Source organism: Parasteatoda tepidariorum, chromosome 7, assembly GCF_043381705.1.
Source record: "Parasteatoda tepidariorum isolate YZ-2023 chromosome 7, CAS_Ptep_4.0, whole genome shotgun sequence".
NCBI classification, from domain to species: Eukaryota; Metazoa; Arthropoda; class Arachnida; order Araneae; family Theridiidae; genus Parasteatoda; species Parasteatoda tepidariorum.
The window spans coordinates 91,295,638-91,316,998 of record NC_092210.1 but is presented as its reverse complement, the minus strand read 5'-3'; the positions used below and the strand labels follow the sequence as shown (position 1 = coordinate 91,316,998).

The 21,361-nt window shown below is 34.7% G+C and overlaps 2 protein-coding genes and 1 long non-coding RNA gene across 4 annotated transcripts in view; 2 read left to right on the top strand and 1 right to left on the bottom strand.

The window, feature by feature from the left end:
• Positions 1-21,361, top strand: part of LOC122272596 (monocarboxylate transporter 12) — a gene marked incomplete at its 3' end in the record, with an annotated part of 552,146 nt that overhangs the window by 317,267 nt on the left and 213,518 nt on the right.
• The window catches only part of LOC107450699 (clotting factor C), a 34,798-nt gene continuing 16,118 nt past the window's right edge, over positions 2,682-21,361 (bottom strand). The window contains exons 7-12 of one of the 2 annotated variants that reach the window (XM_016066551.3): positions 18,898-19,089; positions 16,420-16,611; positions 13,443-13,661; positions 9,712-9,962; positions 6,147-6,314; positions 2,682-3,064 (exon numbers count right to left, since the gene is read on the bottom strand). In XM_016066551.3, coding sequence (XP_015922037.1) covers positions 2,723-3,064; positions 6,147-6,314; positions 9,712-9,962; positions 13,443-13,661; positions 16,420-16,611; positions 18,898-19,089 — 1,364 coding nt within the window. In that variant the 3' untranslated portion in view covers positions 2,682-2,722. The remainder of the gene's footprint in view (positions 3,065-6,146; positions 6,315-9,711; positions 9,963-13,442; positions 13,662-16,419; positions 16,612-18,897; positions 19,090-21,361) is intronic. The other variant, XM_071182941.1, reaches the window with a different exon arrangement.
• Positions 6,309-9,710, top strand: LOC122271822 (uncharacterized). Its single transcript, XR_011637125.1, has 2 exons — positions 6,309-6,808; positions 8,552-9,710. It is a non-coding gene; the product is annotated as an uncharacterized lncRNA (long non-coding RNA).

Genomic DNA, 21,361 nt, shown 5'->3' with positions numbered 1-21,361 from the left:
AAGTTTGCTAATATTTGTTTGGGAGTTTTGCTATTGGTGGGACTGCAGACGTGTTTTATACCATGGGCTGATGAATTTGCGCAGAAAAAAGAGTAAAAAAAATGGTGTTCGCGAGCGAAAGTGAAAGTAATGCAGATGATTTTTCAGTTTATGTAGATATGAACATATACAAAGACTAATATATAACTTTTTTCATTTGCCCGAGATAATTTGAAATAGTAAACTGATGGTAAATTAAATATTTTTTTACCGCATGAAAAAATTACAATTTCAACTTAGAAGTTGTGTATTATGTTTTGTTTCAGTTCTTGTATTTATTAATAAAATAAAAATTGTGATTTTTTTGAATTTTTTTGTTTTGTTTTCAAAAACACGTGTAAAGGAAGTGGTTAATTACAGTTTACGTGTTTCCAGTACTCGAAAACAGGCGCCCTTTTTCGAGACAGGTTAAAAAAAACTAAACTGTTTGAAACAGAAAATGTAAAGTTTCCAAAGAAAGTGAAGCACAAAACTTCTAGTTTAATTTTTTTAATCATTCTCGGGTTGCGTGGTTATTCTTGTACTGTTTTTCAAGCTTTATTTTCCCTTTTTAGTTAATAACTTTACGATTTTTGTTTCAAAAATTGCTTTTGTTTCCTCATTCCCGTCTGAAGTCTGTTGTTGGGCCATCGGTACATGTCGCTATGGATATACATCTTCAATATTTCAAAGGAAATGAAGTTTTTATATCGTAGAGTTTTTCTTTCCACTTCAGTTTCTTGAGATAGTTCATTTAATCATCTATTCAACTCGATGACCGTTTGCCATGTTTCTGATTATTTCATGATCCCACTCTCATTAAACTTCTGGTCCCCGTGGCAAAATCGCAGTGACACGGCAACATTGTCACAGAACGTTGCCAGGAGTCTGTTTAGAAGAAATTTGGGTCCGTTAACGAACCCTTCACAAAATATCTTTTCATAAAAACGGACTCTTCACAAAATATTTCAACTTAAAAGCGAGCCCTTCACAAATTTGTTTATCTTCATTATTGTTTTGTTAATCGAATAAACCCTTTCCAGAAAGGGGGTGGGAAGACAAATGTAAGCGAACTATGTTTTGTCTTCGTCAGACGCTTCTTCCTTTATTCGTCCGAAATGAATATTCTGTGTTGAGCAGTATAGGCTAAATACCAAATATTTGTATGTTGCATCTCTAATTTAGTTGCAGCAATTGCTGTTTATTTTTTAAAATTTAATTATTTTTTCTTATAATTTTACAGCGTTGAGCATAATCTTGTATGTCTTTACAATTTAAAAACTCCTTGGAAAAGTTTTTTGCAAAAACAGGTCCCTATTTGCACAAATTCACAAAAACAGGACCCTGGATGAAAGAATGTAACTTAACGTTTATTTTACGAGGGCGTTTCGAAAAGTAAATATACAATGGTTCGCGTTCCTTAAAAAAAACATTTATTTAGAAAACGTCAGTTACATCTTATTAACTCGATTATTTATTATTTTTCGACATAATCACCCCCGTTATCCAAACATTTGTTAAGTCGGTGCACAAGCTTTTTTATCCCACAGTCATAGAAGTTTGTATACCTTACAAGTCAGAGTTTTCGACTGTTTAAAAATACTAAATAATTATTTTTAAGAAAAATTTATGGATAAAGGAATTTTATTGTTCTGTTCAAAGATGTTTCGATTAAACATGTTCTCAAGATGCAAAAAGTAACATCGGCCTGCAGCCAGGTTTGTGTGTCTGATTTCGTAGCTTAAAAGGGTTAAATTTTAGTACGTGAAAATGCGATCGTTATACAGTCGAACTCCCGTGTATAGTGAACCAAAAGAAGGAAAGGAAATTGGATAGTATCAGAGGTGATTGTGCTCTAGAAAAAATACGAATTTCCGGATTTTTCGTTAACTGCGCTCCGGAAATCTTAGGTCCAGAAGTTTTAAGAAATCATCGATCACATTTATGTATATAATACTTGAACATTTTATTTAAAAATATTAGAACTAGGCCATGGCACAGAATAGACCAAGTTGGCAAAAACTTATTGGGACGGTCTTGGCCTGCCGTAGGCTGTAGTGCCCAGGAAGAAGAATTTATACTTGGTGTCTTTCATTTGTAAATATTTTTTCTTGTAGAATAATAAATGTGATGAGAGATAAACTTATACATAATCATTCATTTAAATTATGCTGTATATATAATTTATTTAGAATTCAATGTTTTGAAAATACCAATGATTTACATTTATAAAGACATTATGCGTCTTTAATCATTTTACTCAAGAAATTTTCTGGATTTTTGAGTTGGACTCACAATCACCCCTGTAGTATGAACTTTCTTCTGACACCGACTGATTTTTTCTTCTTCATTTTTTGGTAGTTTTGAAATTTCTACATGAAATACATATACCGATTTTTGAAATCATCTATTGAGGGGAATGTAACCATTTTTTCTTGTTTGCTTCTTCAGTTTCCCATTCCTAAATATTTTGTACGCAAGACGAAGAGTCATAAAAAAAAAAGTTTTGTTGCTACATATTGTTTTTTAAATTTCCTTTTTATGGGTCATTTGTTTAAATAATGTGTCATAAAAGGGAGTTAAAATTGTTTATAGTACGGATAGAGTGAACTGAAATTTCACTATAGCGGGGTTTGACTCTATTATAAGTTATTCAAGATTCGTACTGGACAACTAGATTCTTTATTGGATAGAAATGATAACATCATTTAATGTTACTTCGAATCCAAATAATATAATCTGAAACCCTTGTGAAGATTGTATACTTTTCAGGCATTCCGCACTGTCCTGGTATACCAGAGCTCACGATACCTTCCACTGTGTAACGATGGTGAGTGTCGTAGAAGACCAGTCCCGAACCACTGTCCCCAGTACACGCAGATGCAGTTTTCGATTGGGTTCCGAGATCCAATCCGGCACAAAACATCCCGGGTCGAATCCTCTCACCATAGGATTGGATGCATTTCTCACCCGATTGCACTGGTAGGTAAGCCATCAACAGCTCTTTGGATGGAAGATCAGTTTCCGTCTGTCCCCACCCTGTCACCTGCAAAAGAGAAGAAGGGTTTCAGTGGCCAAGAGTTCTGCCACACCCGTTTGTAGGGCGGACCCATGCATTCATCCACAGATCGTAATTTTGACTTGTTATGGGACTTTTGCGACTCTACAGATTTAACATGCATTATTCACTTTACTAAACGGGGATTCTTCGGCCTGTGGGGTTCGAACTCTCGGACATGGACCCAGCGCCCTACCGACCAGGCTATCCCAGCCCAAAATAAGTGTTAAAGACCCATTTTTGAGGGTATCTAACTCCGTATCCTTGTAACCCAACCTAGAAGATAGGGAACTCCTGGATGAAGCATTAAGGTAAACTAGGCTTTGAGGTTGAACTAACCCAGTGGTCGAAAAAACATTTTTGTAACTTACTACAACTACTTCGTTACAAATGTAATTCATTACAACTACTTTTTTTTAAAAATGTAGTGACAATAAACTACTTTGAAATTGTAGTAACTACTTTAAGGAGGCAAACTAAATGGATGTTCAGAATAGTTTCGAATAAGTAAATGGCTTGTTTTAAATACAAGGGATTCATGAAGATATGTTTACATGAGCCAGTTTTTTTTCTTTCGAATGTGTTCATTTAACCATTATTCTATGCAATTTTTTGTTGCTGTTTTATTTCCTCTAAGAAATTAAGTACATCGAAATCACTTTCCTTTCACGGGTCGCATATGAGAGTCATTATCTAATGACTGCGGGGGATGGAAATGGTGATGGCACGTCTTTGGATCTTCCTCAGGGATGTTTCCCAGACTGTCGCCAATGGCCCATTGTGCAGTTCCAGTGCGACGTAAATGAACAAGAACGATCGCAACGCCATCTAGGGAGAAGACCAGTTCCCTCTCCTTTTTTTTCCAGTTGTATAGGAATGTACTACGATATTTTTCCCTTTCTTAATATTTTTTGTATTTAATTGTTAAAAATATTTTTTTTTAATTTCCATGACGCTTTCTTTTAGTACTTTGTTTATTGTAGTTTTGATTTCCAAATCGTTTCCTAACTTTAAAAAATTTAAAATTCAAGACAAACTTCCTTCCTCCAGCTTCACATGCTAAATGATGAAAGAGTGTGAAGTGTAGCCCATTTTGGTAGTCAATAGACATGGTATAATTTTGAATACCCATCTCACAAAACGAGGTCTTAAAAATCAAACTAATTTTAGATAAATTATTGAATTTTTAGAAATCATAAAAATATTTTAACATGACATTACTATGGATGTTGGTTTTCAATATAAGTGTAAACAACAGCAATCTCGAGCTCTTAACCTTCTCTACTTCCGGTTGGAAAGTATACGGCTACTTATTCTACGATGCGATATTGTTAAACAAAAATCATTTGTTTTTAATAAAAGAAATAAACTATATAATTCTGCTGTATTTCATAAGATATTAAGTAATTCTGGTGAGTTTGATGGAAAATTTTGAATTAGTTATTTAAAGATGTATCGTTAAAAAATGTGACATGGCTGCTACCTTAAAAAAGAAAAGAAAAACTCGCTTTTTTGGCAGTCCCGACTTCGCCTCTTCTTACCATTTCTGTTTATTCTCATTACAAGCCGTGTAGCGAGATTAGGTTCATTTTTAAAATGGTCATTTAGGTTTAAAGTTGGTATAGTGTTGACAAGGTAAATAATGTTTTATAACGATTATTTTCTTCAAATGGTGATGTCTTGAAATGACAGGTCTTCAAATGACGATTCTTTTTTAAACACAGCATAGCTGCCAACTCTACTGGATTTTGCAAGTTTCTCCTGGTTTAATTAAAGTTCTCCTGGTTTTTGTATATCTTAGAAAATTCCCTAAATTTGAGTAAGTTTCCTAAAAAAAATCCCTATTGTAATCGAATATTTGCTCAGATTATTGCTTGAATATTAAAATAAGTATAACTAATACATAATGACGCGAACCTCATTTATAGAAATCAGTTCAAAAATTTTTTTGTTCAAACATGTTCAGGTTATTTTTATTCAGAACTCTCTTTTTAAATTAATTTAAAAAAATCTTAACTATGATGATGAATTAAATACCTATTAATATTTAAAATTATGAGTAAACTTAATTCATAACATTTAAAGTATGTTTAATGCAGGGCTCAAAAAACCGCCCGTCCTCGGCGGACAAAAATTCCCTGCGGACAGCAAATATCTCGAATCCGACGTCCGCGCGGACGGCCATTTTCCCGTTAATATTCGTGATACATTTTCAATTTTTGTTATCTTACAAGAGTCTAGCGCCTCACTTCTAAAATGACCCTCTAACCTAGAAATACAGCAACATACTGCGCTTGGTGGAATTGATGTTTTCTCTGTCTGGGAGTACTGCAGTGGTTGAAAGAGGCTTTTCAGCAATGAGCTTACAAAAAAACACATTACGTACTGGTCTTAAACAAGAAGGGTTAAACGCAATTATGAACATCCACCTAAATGGAAAACCCCTTTCAGATTTCTGTGCAGATACCTCTAAATTATTTGCTTGATTGTGGAACTGGCAAACGTCATATTTGTTTCATTTAAAAAACGAAGTACCCTCGGATAAATTGACATTCCAGATAACTTGACCTTTGTCATTTAAATTATTTCATAAAAGAAGTACTAGGTTTTACTATTAGTAACTTAGTATTTGTAATCCTAGTAGCTACTAATTCATTGTGCAATTTATATAAACGTTTGTAATAAATAAGAGAAAATTATATTTTTATTTAATTAGAAGCTACGGGTTAGTTTCAAAGGAGGACGGGTACATTGTTGGACAAGCCGTCCTCGGGGACGGGTAAAATTTCCGACTTTCTTCGAGCCCTGGTTTAATGCCAATTATAACTGGAAAATATTGCAGTTTTTCTATTTGATGACTATAAAAATTCCCTATGTGTATTTCCTACTGTGTATTTAACAATTAGCATGAATTTTGTGTTTCGTAAAATCTACTGGATTTTTTCCTACCCATGTTGGCAGTTATGCATACAAGATATACTAATCACGCTGTGAGCCAAATTTCTTACAAATACACCGGAAGCGGTCTTGTAGTGTAGACAGTTGTTCGTGACAAATGAAAGAAACTTACGTATCCGTATTTGTTGGGTCTAAGGTTAAACGTCGTAGTTGACTTTGTAGGTAAGCAGACGGGTTGTATTCTAGGTGTGTATCGAATCCTTGGAAAGAACTTAATCAAAGCAATATCGAAAGCATAGGTGGAGTTATTGTAGTTCGGATGCAAGACGAGTCTTGTACTCTGCAATAGAAAATGTTAATCAATCAATATGTTGCTTTGCATTGATTCCGATGTTTTCATTGTTATGAGGCTCCTTAAGTGATGAGAGATACTTAAATTATCCTTCCCTTATTTTTTAAAATGCAAAAAAGTACACTTTGAAAAATGATAAGGTTGGAATTATATTTCTTCAAGGAGTTTATTTATTATAAGAAATGAATTAAAAGGTAAATTCTGTATCTTCCCAATGTTGAGAATGCCTCGATCCCCCCTAGCGGACAAATACGGAAACATTAACTTACGAACTTTTTCTCCTCCAGTGCGGTGTAGCTTAGAATTTGTTGAGGACAACTTACAACTTTTTTCATCTGTAAATAGCTTTCCCTTTTTTTTAAATTATGATTATGAAATACAATTCTTAAACACCTTGCTCAAAGTCTTTTTCAGTACAGGTGTTAATTTAGTTATCTACAACCAAAGATCTGGAAGTGTAGACGGATTGGAACGGAAACAAGGTAAGATTCCTTGTTGAAATATAATTTGAATCTTTAGAAGTCGTTATTTAGTATCGTTACACCAAACGATTTTGATTTGAATTTAATTTTCTTATAAAATCAGATAACTACGCTAACTTCGAAGCAAAAATCAAGGGGGGAGGGAGTTATTCCTACTTTCTTAATGGGGCAGGGGCTTGGGATAGGATTTGTGATTCGCAGTGAGAGTTCAAAATGCCATAAGCGTGGTTACGTAATATTTGAACCATCGCTTAAGAAGGGAAATAAATTTTGTAGTATGACCATGGAATAGTATCTGAAGTAACGGAAAACTATTTTAAAGAAGAAAAAAAACTATCAATTGTTTAAAAGTAGTAAAGGTGTTTTGGTATATGAAACATGTTTTGGAGTCATATAGAAATAGTTTATTTTTGAAAAGGGAAGGCAAGCCAGACTGACTCAGTCTCATCTCCATGAGGACTCGTTTTTAGCCTTTCCTTGAAATCGTACTTGTACTTTAATCTTTTAAAAAGATTGCAATTTAATATTCTAATGACAGATTAGCAGTCATTGATTTTTATTTTTGTAATTATATATTTATATATTTATAATTATATATTTAAAAAGTGAGCCTTGAAAAGTTTTTTAATTGCTCACTTCATTCAAAAACCGTTTGTTGTGGCGAGACCGTCGGGACTAGCTGATGCACTTTGCACAAACAGTACTTTTTATTCTTGTGTGGTAAAAAAAAAAGTTTAAATTATAAAGGTGAAAAAATAAAACTCTTAAAGAGAAAAAATTTTGCTATTTGTAAATAAATGAAACAACATTTTGTAAGTTAATATTACACTTCAGTTAAAGATTGTTTTTTCCCCTCCAATAGAGAATCTGGAAGCAATTATCATAAGTTGTTTTATGTTAATTTTTTTTACGCGAACTTCAATTTCAGAATGCTATTAGTTAATACTAGTGGGCTGTGCCCCCTGCTCGCTAACGCTCGCCAACCCCCGAAAATTGCTGCGCAAACTAAGCTCGCTTCGCGCGCTATTAACTTAGGTACATTGCAAATGCACAACGTTCTAAGAATTCAAAACAATTATTAAAATCCATATAACAACTTTTTCTTTTTTTTAAATTACATCTTTTTACTAAATACTAAGTCATTAAAATAAATTTGAATTGAAATGAAGACTCATTGAATGAGACTCATTTTTCAATGTATAACTAATAACAATAATAAAACAAATAAATTCGTGATATAAATCAAAAATCGTCAAATAAATTCGTGAAAAAAAGCGCCTTCGACAAAATACTATAACAGAGATCTATCGACAAAGACTACTCACTTCTGTCTAGCTTAATAGTATAAGATTGCCGCAGCTGAATTGTTATTTCAGTTTCCGTTTTTAAAAGCGCTATATGTTGAGCTACCTCAGCTAGATTTGGCATGTGACATTTTTAGCGGCAATCATTGGTTGATTTTCTAGCGTTGCCATTCGGGGAGTTGTAATGAGGCTTTTTTTTGTCGCCGTGTAAGAGAAATATATATAGATTTTATTTATTATTTTTATTTCTTTCTGATCACATGTTAGATACCTAAATTAAATAACCTAAATCCAACATAATTGTCTAAGTCTTAAGATGTTTGAACCACATAATCAACTTTGAATTTAAATTTATTTTATCTTCAAACATACTCTCTAACATGGTGCCACACATTTAATTTAACAATCGTGCTTCAGCTTTTTTTTCTCTATTCTTTAGGACTGCCGTATGAAATTGAGTGGCCAGTCAGTTTCACATTTGATCCAAGTTTTTCCATGAAAACTCTGTTGGCTCTAAAGGCCTGTTTACAAGGTTCCAAGTTCTTGAATTGGAGGAATTTCTCTCTCCAAGAAAATGGATGTTTCGTCGACACTGTCCAAGTTCTTGAATGTCAATGATGGGTCGGGAAAAAAAAACTAGCTCATTGTTAATATTCAACATTATAAAATCATACTTTTATGCATTTAAAATTACAAAATAAATGCAAATAAAATCATAATAATACAAATAGACCCTAACAGATTCATTTAGGTCCCGCAGTGGACTGATCGTTAAGACAAGGTTCCCAGCAGATCACCGAAATCAAGCATCACTGGCGGCGGTCAGTGTGCTGGTGGGTGACCACTTGGATCAGTTTGAGTAGGGACTGAGGGTGTGCGGTATGAGTCCTCGTTAAACTGTTCTACCGTAAAGTGCTCGACTTCGCGTGCAGGTTGTCGGGCTATCGAAGCGGGGATGCCATCCCCTCTACAGAGGATCAAAATTGTGATGGCATGTCTTCGGATCATCCTGAGGGATGTTTCCCAGACCGCCGCCAATAGCCCATTGTGCAGCTCTAGTGCGACGTAAATGAACTACAACAACAACAGATTCGTTTATTTGAACTAGAATATATGAAAACCGACAACAAAATGACATTTGATGCCTGATTGTTGACGTCACAAAACTTAAGACGCTGATTGGTTAAGGGAGGAAAAACTTGGCTAGAAAGTAGGCTCTACTATCGTCCAAGGACTTGGACCAAGTACTTGAAAGATCGTTTACACAATCCAAGCTCAAAGCAAAACAAGTTTTCATCAATATCAATCAATCTTCGTCCTAACCTTGGATCGTCTAAATAGGCCTTAACCCTCAATTACTCTTCCCGAGCAAACTAGTTATCTGGAATGTTGCATCTGTATATTAGCTGATCAGTACAGAGCTGCATAGAAGCTACATACCTGCATTGATTATCGTTTTTGTGTTTTATCACAAACTTATTGTGTAAACAGACTGTACATCAATTGATTTTGACATCATTTACTACATTTGTTTAAAGAGAAAACATAACTTTTAAAGCCCCGCTTCAAAAATAAAGATTGATTTTATTTGAGACTCACCCTAGAGTTGAGGACTTGGTCGTCATCTTCACTATTTTCACGACAAAATTTCCCAAAGCGGAGGACGTATCGCGTTCCCGTGGAAAGACAGTGCGCAGCTGTGAGAACTGTACGCCGATTGACCAGTAATCCACCACATACCAAGCTCCCGTTCTCTCTCGATATAGCCACTGTCCACGGCCATTCTCCTGGTTTTGTCTTGTTTCCGTGATGGATGCGCTGCCTTGTCCGCTGATACGACCTCCCACAATCTGCATTCAAGGAAGACAAGTTAGTGAGATTTTGTATACCATAAAAATGGAATCCATTCATTTCTTGGCAAAAACGACTTTTAAATTTTATTCAAGTCTCTACTAGATGGCAGCACCATTCCGAAATACTCTTGCGAATTAATTTGGAGCTTTATTCGTTTAGAACTGAACAGCTTGGTTTTTACGCATCTCTATTGAAACTGCATTAAATCAAGTTAATTATTTATGTCTGCAACAAACATAAAAAACATATGTATTTTACTTTGACATTTTTAAAGGATGATTTCAGCAATTACTGCAGTGGCGTAGTTTTGGGAGATGAAAACCTCTCCGAAATTATACATTACTAGATTAATGAAACATTGTATTGTAAAGAGGATTTGGATACGAAAAATGTTTTCATTACTCGTTTTTAGTAATTTAACCAGTTAGAATGAATATATACACAGGGTTATTTATAATTTCTTCCGGGTTTTCGACGCGTTATAGTAAAAAAACGAAGACGAATATGACAAAAAAGAACATATGAAATTATTTGGAAAGTATTCAAGTTTTAATTTAGTTTCGGAATAATTTCATATGATTCTTTTTTTCATATTCGTCTTCTTTTTTTTTTTACTATAACGCTCCGAAACCCCGGAGGAAATTATAAATAACCCTGTATATATATATATATATATATATATCAATTATATAATTATATAGATATTTTAACCCTACACTGATGTATTTTTAAGGTTAAGTGCCATTGCCCGGTATACCCTACACTGATGTTTTTTTAAGGTTAAGTGCCACTGCCCGGTATACATTTGCCCGGTATACCCTACAGTGATGTTTTTTTTAGGTTAAGTGCCACTGCCCGGTATACATTTGCCCGGTATACCCTACACTGATGTTTTTATAAGGTTAAGTGCCACTGCCCGGTAGACATTTGCCCGGTATACCCTACACTGATGTTTTTATAAGGTCAAGTGCCATTGCCCGGTGTATATTTGCCCGATACTCCAAACACTGATGTTTCTTCTAATCTATCGTCNTTCTGTATACAGCCGATAAGTTGGCAGCTCTATATCAACAATATACATGCAGCTAAATTTTTTAGGAAATCAAATGAAAATTGTGGTCAGATAATTTCCGCGGAAAGAAAAAAAAAGTTATTTAACCAATCGTTTACAGGTGTTTCAAGAGAAGATTAATCACCAAACGCCATTGATCCGTTTAGTAAGACGCAAAAATAAATCGAGAAAAGGATGTACAATTTGTCGTAAAAATTTATCATGGTAAATTTTTACGTTACCTACACAATTAACTAAGTTATTAAAATGTATATTAATAGTAAATTTAATGGTTAGATTCCAATTCCTGTTGTAATTTTAAAATGCATAAGATTATTTAAAAAAAAAAAATCTTAAGTGGAAACACATTCTTTATTATTACTATCTCAGTAACTGATTACGCATAGATGTTTTTTTTTCCCCCAATGCCCACCTGTTTTAAAATTTTTCGTCAATTCAGGCATTTACAGGGCAGATTTGTTGGCCTCTCTTTCAGGGGCACCATATTAGGTGGGCCAACGTTGCTCCCACAGTAAGGACAGATAGTACAGAGGAGGAAAGAACATCCATGCCTTGCGAAGACAAAATTATTGCTTTGTCTACAAAAGCGAACTAAATATTTACTTTGCTCTTAATACATCCCGAGTTAGAATAAGTTGTAGAAATTTGAAGCCTTCTAAGCCTAACTTGGTGCTAATTACAAAAGTGTGGTTTGTCGCCTTAAACATTTGAATTCCATTTTTTGTTCAATGTTACTTTATACTTGTTAAAAATAATTTCTCTTGATTAAAAACTAATTCTCGCTTAAAAAATGTTATTTATATTTTAAGGCAAAATATCGGACCCGGCAAGTAAAGTGACACAAGTCAAAAGACAGCAATTTTAAGTATATATCAATAAAAAATATGTATGAAGTGCTCCATCAAGCTCAAAAAGAGTCTCATCTCTAGATTGTGCTATTTCAGAACAAGTTTTATAGTATTCTTTAGGCTGATTTTTCTCAGATGCTATTTTTTGACTTTTGTTGCCGGGGTGCGATATATATTTCAAAAACAGGTAGCACTCATTAAAACAACGCCAGTGCAACCCTGTAACATTTCAAATTTTTTTACTTCAGGGTTGTCATAATTTTGTACTCATGACAACCATGAGAGTATACAAATTGAAATTTTTATATCCATTTTTCACAAATAATACAGTTTCTTCATTTTGCATTATGTTGTAGAAATGCCATAAAATTTTTTTTTTACCGTGTACATTATTATTATGTATTTAAAATGATGTATTGTATATGTTTTTCAAATCGAAAATGTTGAAATATAAATGGTAAAAATAGAATACTTCAAAAAAAAATGTAAATCTTAAGGGTTACGCATCTATCTCTTCCCTCTAGCACATTACGACTTGCATTCAGACCATGGATTCTATGCTGACATTTGCGCTTGTTTTCTATTACCCCCTAACGCATGTACTATGAGTTTCGGAACACACACATACAGGGCTGGTATTGTTTCCTATGTATTTTTTCCTGTTGAATCGAATGAAAACAAATCGAAAGGACTAGTATTTTAAAAACTGCAATGATTATTGTTTAATAATATGTACTTTTTTTCAATTGTATTTACTATGAAGAAATCCTTTATTATTCCAAAGCTCAAAGTTGCTCTGCCTGGAGGCAGCTAATTGAGAAAGCCTTGGCCTGCACTAGGCTGTAATGCTGACGAAGAAGAAAAAGATTCCAGAGCTATTTATCCTATTCACTTAAATTTATCCCATTCAGCACTTGAAATTACATCGGAAAATATACGTTACAATTTCAGATATCCTCTAGATAGCAATGCACACGCCTGTAGAAGTATTTTTTTTTATACATAAAGCACATTTAACTTTTAAACTATTGATTCTTGTATTGTCCCATTCGATTCAACGTTAAAATTAAAAAAAAATACATAGTAAACAATGCATCATTTGACTAGATAGCAATGCCAGATGCGTAAGGCGCTACAAATACAAGTTTGTTGTATATAAAACCCACATAACGTCTAAACTATTAGTTCGATCATCTAGAAGCAATGCAGAAATTTAATTCTTCCCCCAAAATCAACCCCCTTCTTTTCCTCAAAAAAGAATGGACTTAACATATAGACTATAGAATGGACTTAACATGTCTTATATACTAGAGAATTGGAATTGTATTTTAGTAGTGGTAGATACACTACAGTACACCCCCACCAAAATTATAGCTGTGATAGTATTCGATAAATGGATATCACTAGTTGATTCGTTGCTGTTTTGTGAGAAGTCAGTGGACGTTACTGCCAAGATAGGCTTATATATATATATATATATTTTAAAACTTTNGGGTATATATATATATATATATATATATACACTAGTGAATTGGAATTGTGATAGATACACCTACCTTCTACACATGTGGGAGGATCTGAAGACCAGAGTTCTGTTGACTCGCAGGTAATTGTTTCATTCCCTCGAAGAATGTAAGGAGCTTCACATGAGTATTTCAGTCGCGTTCCTTCACGGTAGGAGGAGGAGTCTTCTCTGCGGCCATTGACAGGCACGAAGCCGCCATTCGATACGGGGCCAGGATCCTCGCATACTTTTTCCTCCATGTCAGCACCTGCTGTAATGAAACCTGTTACATTTTCACTTGATTGGCTACTCACCAATCAGTTTCTTCTTCGCACTTCCGATCGCTGTCGATGGATGGTGTTTTCTGCACTAGGGAGCGCTGCAAGCTCTTGAATACCTATATTTCCGGGACAATAGTGTGTTTTGAAGCCATTGGGCTCACAATGTGATCATTGGTTTCTGATACTTTCTTGAGTACTATTTCTTGTACTCGTGTATTTGCTACCTGATTTATTTTTTGTGTTTAAAAGAAGAATCGTCATTTAAAGAAGTTAGAATTGTTATTTGAAAGAATAAAATCGTTATAGAACACTTTTTACCTTGACAACAACATACCAACTTCGAAATTCAAACCTAAATGATAATTTGTAAAATGAACTTAATATCGCTGCTCGAACAATGTGCTAACACTAATTTGCGATTGCTTACACTAAAAACAAACAGTAAGAAACAAGTAAAAAATAGGCCAAATGAGAGCTGCCAAAAAAGCGAGTTTTTTCTAAATCTAGCAAAGACAACAAAATTTTACATCAAACTCTCCACAATTACTTAGTATCATTAATATTTTATGAAACACAGCAGATTTGAGCTCAGAAATTATATACTTTATTCCTTTCATTGAAAACAAAATTATTTGTTTGAAGACATCGCCTCGCAGAATAAGCTGTACTAAGCAGCTGTATGCTTTCCAACCGGAAGTATAGCAGGTCAAGAGCTGAATATTATTTACATTTATATTGAAAACATCATCCATAGGGTGCCTGATTGATCAGTTCTCTCTCGACAGGGATGGGAGGAGCGTGAATTGCACGCAGTGAGAATGGTTCCTTAAATAATTGCATGTATAGCTAAGATGACTCGACATCTTGTGGACAGTCCTCGAATTTCAATAGTTAGATCTTAACATATGATCTGATCAGGAATTTAATCGAAAAATTCTCATCCGTTTTTTAAATATGCAGTAAAATATCAAAAAATTTAATATGATCTTGCTTTTTTAAGCTTTTGATGATTTTATCTTAGAGAGAATATATGAGGAAAACAAAAAGGCACCATGCTAAAATTATGTGCCAGTCAGAAAATAATTTCAGAAAAAAAAAATCCTACACTCAAGTTGTAATAATCGTGATTTTACATGTGTTAAACAACTGTAGAATATCATATGAAAGGACAAAACTGCTTGAATCAAGTTGGATGAAAATGATTCTGATATCAGTTTCCGATTTTAAAAAAAAAATCCTTGCTTCACATATTATTTTCCATAAATATGTGGGTGAAATTTCTGAGGATGCTCCGCTGAATTGTTCTCAAATCATGGTTTAGAAATCACTTTGTGTAAAGGTTAATTGTATAATCCGGCTAACATTTTAAGAGCTAGGATAATTGACCTCACACTTTTTAGGTTTATTTCATTGAGTTCACATTTCTTTAAGGTTTAGTTAGAAAATATTTCCTACAGTTTAAAGTAAGCAGAGAGTAATGCTTTATACTTATTAAAAGTTTATTACGGCCGGAATAGCCTGCTTGGAAGGGCGTTGATCCCATGTCCAAGAGGTCGTGAGTTCGATTCCGGCTGGTCGAAAACTCCCTCTGTAGTAAATGGTGACTGGTGCACATTAAATATGTCGAGTTACAAAGCTTTCCAAGTTCCCATGACAAATCAATTCCTCTGGGGGTGTCGAAATGGATCATTCTCTTGTTCAGGTCAAAATTACGATCTGTGGATGAATGTATCAATGGGTTCGCCCTCTAAATCGGGTTATGACGTGTGTGTGACTGAAGTCATATTTTTGGCCGTAGATGGCGCCACTGTAAAACAAGCAACGCACCCACTGCCTCAAATTTGCTTGGTTTCATCAAGCAGGCTTGCTAGTTTTGGCAAAAAGTTTTAGGAACAACAACAAAAGTTTATTGTAATGAGCCTCAGCAAATTTTGTTTCATTGTAGAATTTATCGTGTTAATTAGGCTAATTTAAGATTGTAAAATACTGAAGACTTTTGAAATTAATTTTGCGCATTGCAAAATACTGCCGACATTATTAAATAGTCGAATATTTTAATTCGCGGGATTTAAAGGATGCAGCAACTTCCTGTGAAAATCGTGTACCTCTACATATTTGGACAGGAGATTTTTCGGAAAACTTTCCACGAAAACCTCCCAAAGTTATTCCGACGACAAAGGGATTCTAACCCATGATTGATCTACCATTGATGATATTTTACGTCAGCACTGTAGACGGCGCGAACCGGAAGCAGTACTCATATCAACCAATCATGACTGTGAATCGAACTTGAGGGGTGAGATCTCTATCTCCTAAGCCACCACGACTCTGGGGAGTTATTTAAAAATTGATGTATATATTTTATAGCGCCTGAGCCATCACGGCTCAATAAATTGCATTTTATTTTATAACCGTCGTTGAACAGCCGATTCAATTTTGTGTTTATGACCCCCTAATGTTCAACTCCGTAGCCTTGTCATTTTGAACCCACTCTAGATGATAAGGGAACTCCTGAATAATGTATTGGGAGAAATTTGCCTTCACATAAGCCGCATTTGCGTAACATGGAGAGGAAAACATCACACGGTTAGCCTGACTAGTAAGGGGACTTTAACCCAAGATCTGTCAACCACTGAGGTCGGTGCGAGCCGGATACGGAATTCGTATCGACTAGCCAACTCTGGGATTCGAACCCAGTTCACCTCATTGGAAGACTCTACCCCCTGAGCCACCATAAAAAAGCCTTACTTTCTTGAAGATTGCACTGTGGTGGTGGTGATGACCATTGTCCGTTTTGTAGACAGGAGATACGGTCTGCGCCTACCATCTCATATCCTTCAACACATACGTATCTTAATTCACTTCCAAGAAGAGTCCTATTTCGGAAAAGAACTCTTCCATTCTCGGGAACTTCAGGTTCTTCACAGTAATCGGCATTCGCTGCAAAAGAAATGAATGTTAGTCTTCAGTTCTAAGAAAGGCTTAACTATATCCTTTTACTACTATCATTCAATCAATTGTAGAAAGCTAGAGGTTGAACTGCATTGCTCGACACTGGACATAATTCTTATTTAATTAGTTTCTTATTTCCATTCGAATAGAAACGTATTGGTTGAAGGGGCCGATAGATTTTCAGTAGGGAATTAAGTGAAATGATTCACTCAAATCTTCATTTTTTGCAAATTGAAGTAATTATGCTTCCCTACAAACTTTAAGTGGATTAATTTATTATGGACGTACAGAATAACTTTTGATCTAAGGATTGGATCTTCACGATCTAGGACTTAATGGGGATGTTCCTACACTAATGTGCTTTCAAAAGAAATGTTTTGACACTTTACCAAAGTGTTCTGAAGTTAGTATATATTTCATTAATATTGTTTTAGAAATAAAAATTGACCTTAAATAAATGTATTTTAATTATATTTAAAAAAAACACTCTAATTTTTTTCCCTTCATATTAATAAAATTAGAGAGTTATTCATGACTGTGAGGATGCAGTACATTTTGCCCGAACTCTACAAAATGTAATCAAAAAGCGAGAAAAGTGACATTTGAAATATAAACGAGAGTGTAAAAATTAATATCCATAGTTTGTTTAGTATACTTAGAACTATCTTTGGTGCCATACCAGAGGGGGGATGTTGGCGAACACGGTACAACTTTGAACTTTATGGGCTCTATAAACATCCTCAAATTATGCAGATAATCCGAAGCAACCGACTAAGATGGCTCGGACATATATGGAGAGGCCCTGAAGATAGCCCTGTAAAAATTGCCACCTTCAAGAACCCTCAGGGGTCCCGCTCTAGAGGTAGACCACCTACTCGATGGCTCAACGACACCGAAAGCGACCTCAAAGTCCGAAAACTGGAGGGGAGTTGCCATGGACAGAGGGAGCTGGAGAAGGCGTGCTGTTGAGGCAGCCAGGACCTGCAAAGGGTTGTTGCGCTCCTGAAGAAGAAGTTTGTTTAATGTACATATTCTTATTTTCCATGAAAAAAAAACTGCTGTATGAGAAGAATCATCTTTAATTATGCTCTCTCAGTCGTACAATTATGCTATTTTGGCGATTTTTTTTTCATGGCATAATATGTCTGTTTTTCCTCTCTTTAAAAAATAAAACTTAGAAGAAATATAGAATGTTTATATATACACTTTAAGCCACCTTACAAGTTTTAATGGATACATTTAGGATGAATATCCATAGTTGAACTTCTAGAACAGTGGTTACCAGTCCGCGGTCCACATCTCACCGCCAAGCTTTTTTTTTTTGTGGCCCCCGCGAACTAAAATATATTAGTTGTAATTTTTTGCGGACAATTTTAGTAAAAAATCTATATGGGTTTAAAGTACTTTTCTTCGTTTAATAAAAACCTAATTTCTTCGTTTCTGTGAAATTTAACATACCAACGGTGCAAAAAAAATTTTTTTTTCTCAGGTAAAAATCTACTTCTTATTTTAACTTTAAATTCTATACTTTTGTTTTGTACAACTTGATAAAAGTCTGACAGTAATGTTCCTTCAAACATAAAAGAGACCTATATAAAATTTTGATAAAGTTACGGCCTGCCATTTGACTGGTGTTTTTAATTGCGGTCCCCGGCCTCATGTAAGTTGGAAACCCCTATTCTAGAGAGTATATAAACTGTTTTAAAATATCGGTATTTTAGATTTATTGCGAGCATCTTTCAACAGGATCGTATATCGAACGACACATTTCTTGTGTTTTTTTTCTTCTTTCTTTACTGAAGCGTGAAAATCACACCTTTTATATGTGTGCCATTTTTAAACGTTAATTAAAAAAAATAACTAGCGATTATGTGACGCTATTTTATAAGAATATTCTTTTTTAGAATACTAATTACTTTACTAATGATTTGAGATCATACATTTCAAAGTAAATTAAAAACAAAGGTGGAATGATTCTTCCTGTAGATAAAAATCTGTGGGGCTAGTAGTTATCGACAATGTCAACCTTCATCTCTGAAAGGGTCGTCCCCAGATATAGAATCGAGTTTACGTGTCTTTTATACTAGTGAATTGGAATTAAAGTTTTTGTAGTGGTAGATACACTGCAAATCTGATGATGGTGTTGCATCTTTCCATTGTTGTCAGTACATTTTTATTGCTTGACTGGCTGTTTGTTAGGGGGGGGGGGAAGGGGGTTCTTTTTTTAAGCCTAGGGATAGAACTTTTGTGATTTTCATTTAAATAAAACCTTACTTTCTCGAAGATTGCACTGTGGTGGTGGTGATGACCATTGTCCGTTTTGTAGACAGGAGATACGGTCTGCGCCCATCATCTCATATCCTTCTACGCATGCGTATCTCAATTCACTTCCAAGAAGAGTCCCATTTCGGAAAAGAACTCTTCCATTCTCGGGAACTTCAGGTTCTTCACAGTAATCGGCATTCGCTGCAGGTTAAAAATATTTCAACTTAATACTTATTTTTATGTAGTTAATCTATAAAAAATATTTTCCCGTCTTCAGTATTCTAATTTATATTGAAATCGCCACTCAAGACAATCAATGTGAATAACTTAATCATATGTTAAACATATTTTAAATTAATATTATGTAAAACGTTAACCGTGCAAGCTTTTGAAAATAATAATTAAAAAAAAATGCGATGCAACGGAACTGATAAGTTATACACGCATAAGCTGATATATTCATATGTTAACAAGATGAACTTATTCATGTATAACGGAAAGTATATGTTCTTTCTTCGTACTTTCGAACGATTAGGTAATTGTAATATTCAGTAGCTCAATGTGCAAACATATCATAATACATTAGCCGCTGTGGCCTCCCCATGAGGTGACCCGTGTTCGATTCACAGCGATAGCCGATCGTTAAGGCTCGCACTGAACACCGTAATATATCCTCAGTGGCATACGGCTCATGGCTAAGAATCTCTTTGCCGTCGGGGCGAACCGTAAGAGAGTTTCATGGTTTTTATCTCTTATGTAAAGCAAATGCGTTCCATCAAAAAGTCCTCTACGAAGGCTAGTTCGTTTTAATACTTGATGAGGGCTACGGAGTTGGCCTTGACCCAAAAAGTAAGCCGATGGTTCAACGCTGATTATAAAATATCATAAAACATGACATCTATATTGATTCTAGAATGTGAAATCTGTGACAGAAATTACTATTTTCAGGATGCGTAGCCAAATCTTTCAACAAAAAATAAGTACTTTTTAAGCACTTAAAAAATATATTTAAGCACTATATAACGTTAACAAAATGCAAAATAATTTTCAAACATTACATGATTATAACAAAGTAACTAGTTTCTGACAAAAAACTCTTTTTTTTATTATTATCATATATTAGTTATTATAAAATGATCAAGAGATTTTTCGTTTCGATATCAGAGGAGGGGAAATGAAGTCTGAAATGGAGAATATCTTGCAAAATGCAGCAGAGTTGCACATGAGAGTGCAAGAATCTCACCGAACCCAGATCAGTATATGCACATGCGAACTTGCAAGTATTTCATCAAACATGTAAAACGATTAATGCTTTCATACGCAACCGATCGACGGTACGCCGAAATGGATTGTGGTTGAATGAATTGTGAAAACGTTGAATAGAACAATGTGGTCCCGCATTGGACTGATCGTTAAGACACGGTTCTCAGCAGATCACCGAAGTCAAGCATCACTGGCTGTGGTCAGTGCGCGGGTGGGTGACCACTTGGATCAGTCTGCGTAGGGACCGAGGGTGTGCGGTATGGGTCCTCGCTAAACTGTGCTACCGTAAAGTGCTCGACTTCGCGCGCAGGTCGTCGGGCTACCGAAGCAGGGGTGCCATCCCCTCCGCAGAGGATCAAAATTGTGATGGCATGTCTTCGGATCATCCTCCGGGATGTTTCCCAGACCGTCGCCAATAGCCCATTGTGCAGCTCTAGTGCGACGTAAATGAACTAGAACTAGAACTAGAGAGAACAATGTGAAAAGTACGCTTTTGCATAATACATGGCGAAAATGGACATGGTATAGAAAATAAAAATCTCCTTTTCGAAAATGGAAAATGAAGCTATTTTGAAAATATCCAAGGAAAAAAAGGACCTTTAAATGCTATTAAAAAACGAAAATCGAAATTGAGCACATTTTAAAAAATCTACGCACCATGTTTTTTGTTAACATACAATAGATAATTATAATTGAAATAAAAGAGTAACTTGTTTCTGACTGGTTTTTCAAAAAGTATGAAAATGCTTAAAAATTTCGCATCGAATTGAATATCTAAAAAATACAAAAGTATACGAAAGATTTGTAAAATATGCATTCAATTATATCCTCCAACCTTTCCCATTGGGGTAACTTCATGTAAGAATTATCCCTATTTTATTTTTCCTTCATATTTGGAGTTTCAAGGGAGAAAAAAATACCCAATTTTGATTTGCAGGTTGTTGCATTGTATGTCGATTGTTGCGCTCTTTGGAATTATTTTACCTGATTATTCTAAAGCCGTCATGATTCAGATGATTGAGCGCTTAACCATAGAAGTAATGACCAAGGTTCAAATTCTAGCGACGGTTTTTTATTTAAATATTATACTCTCGCATCGACTATAGTGTCGTAGGGGGATATATATATATATATATATATATATATATATATATATATATATATATATATATATATATATATATATATATATATATATATATATATATAT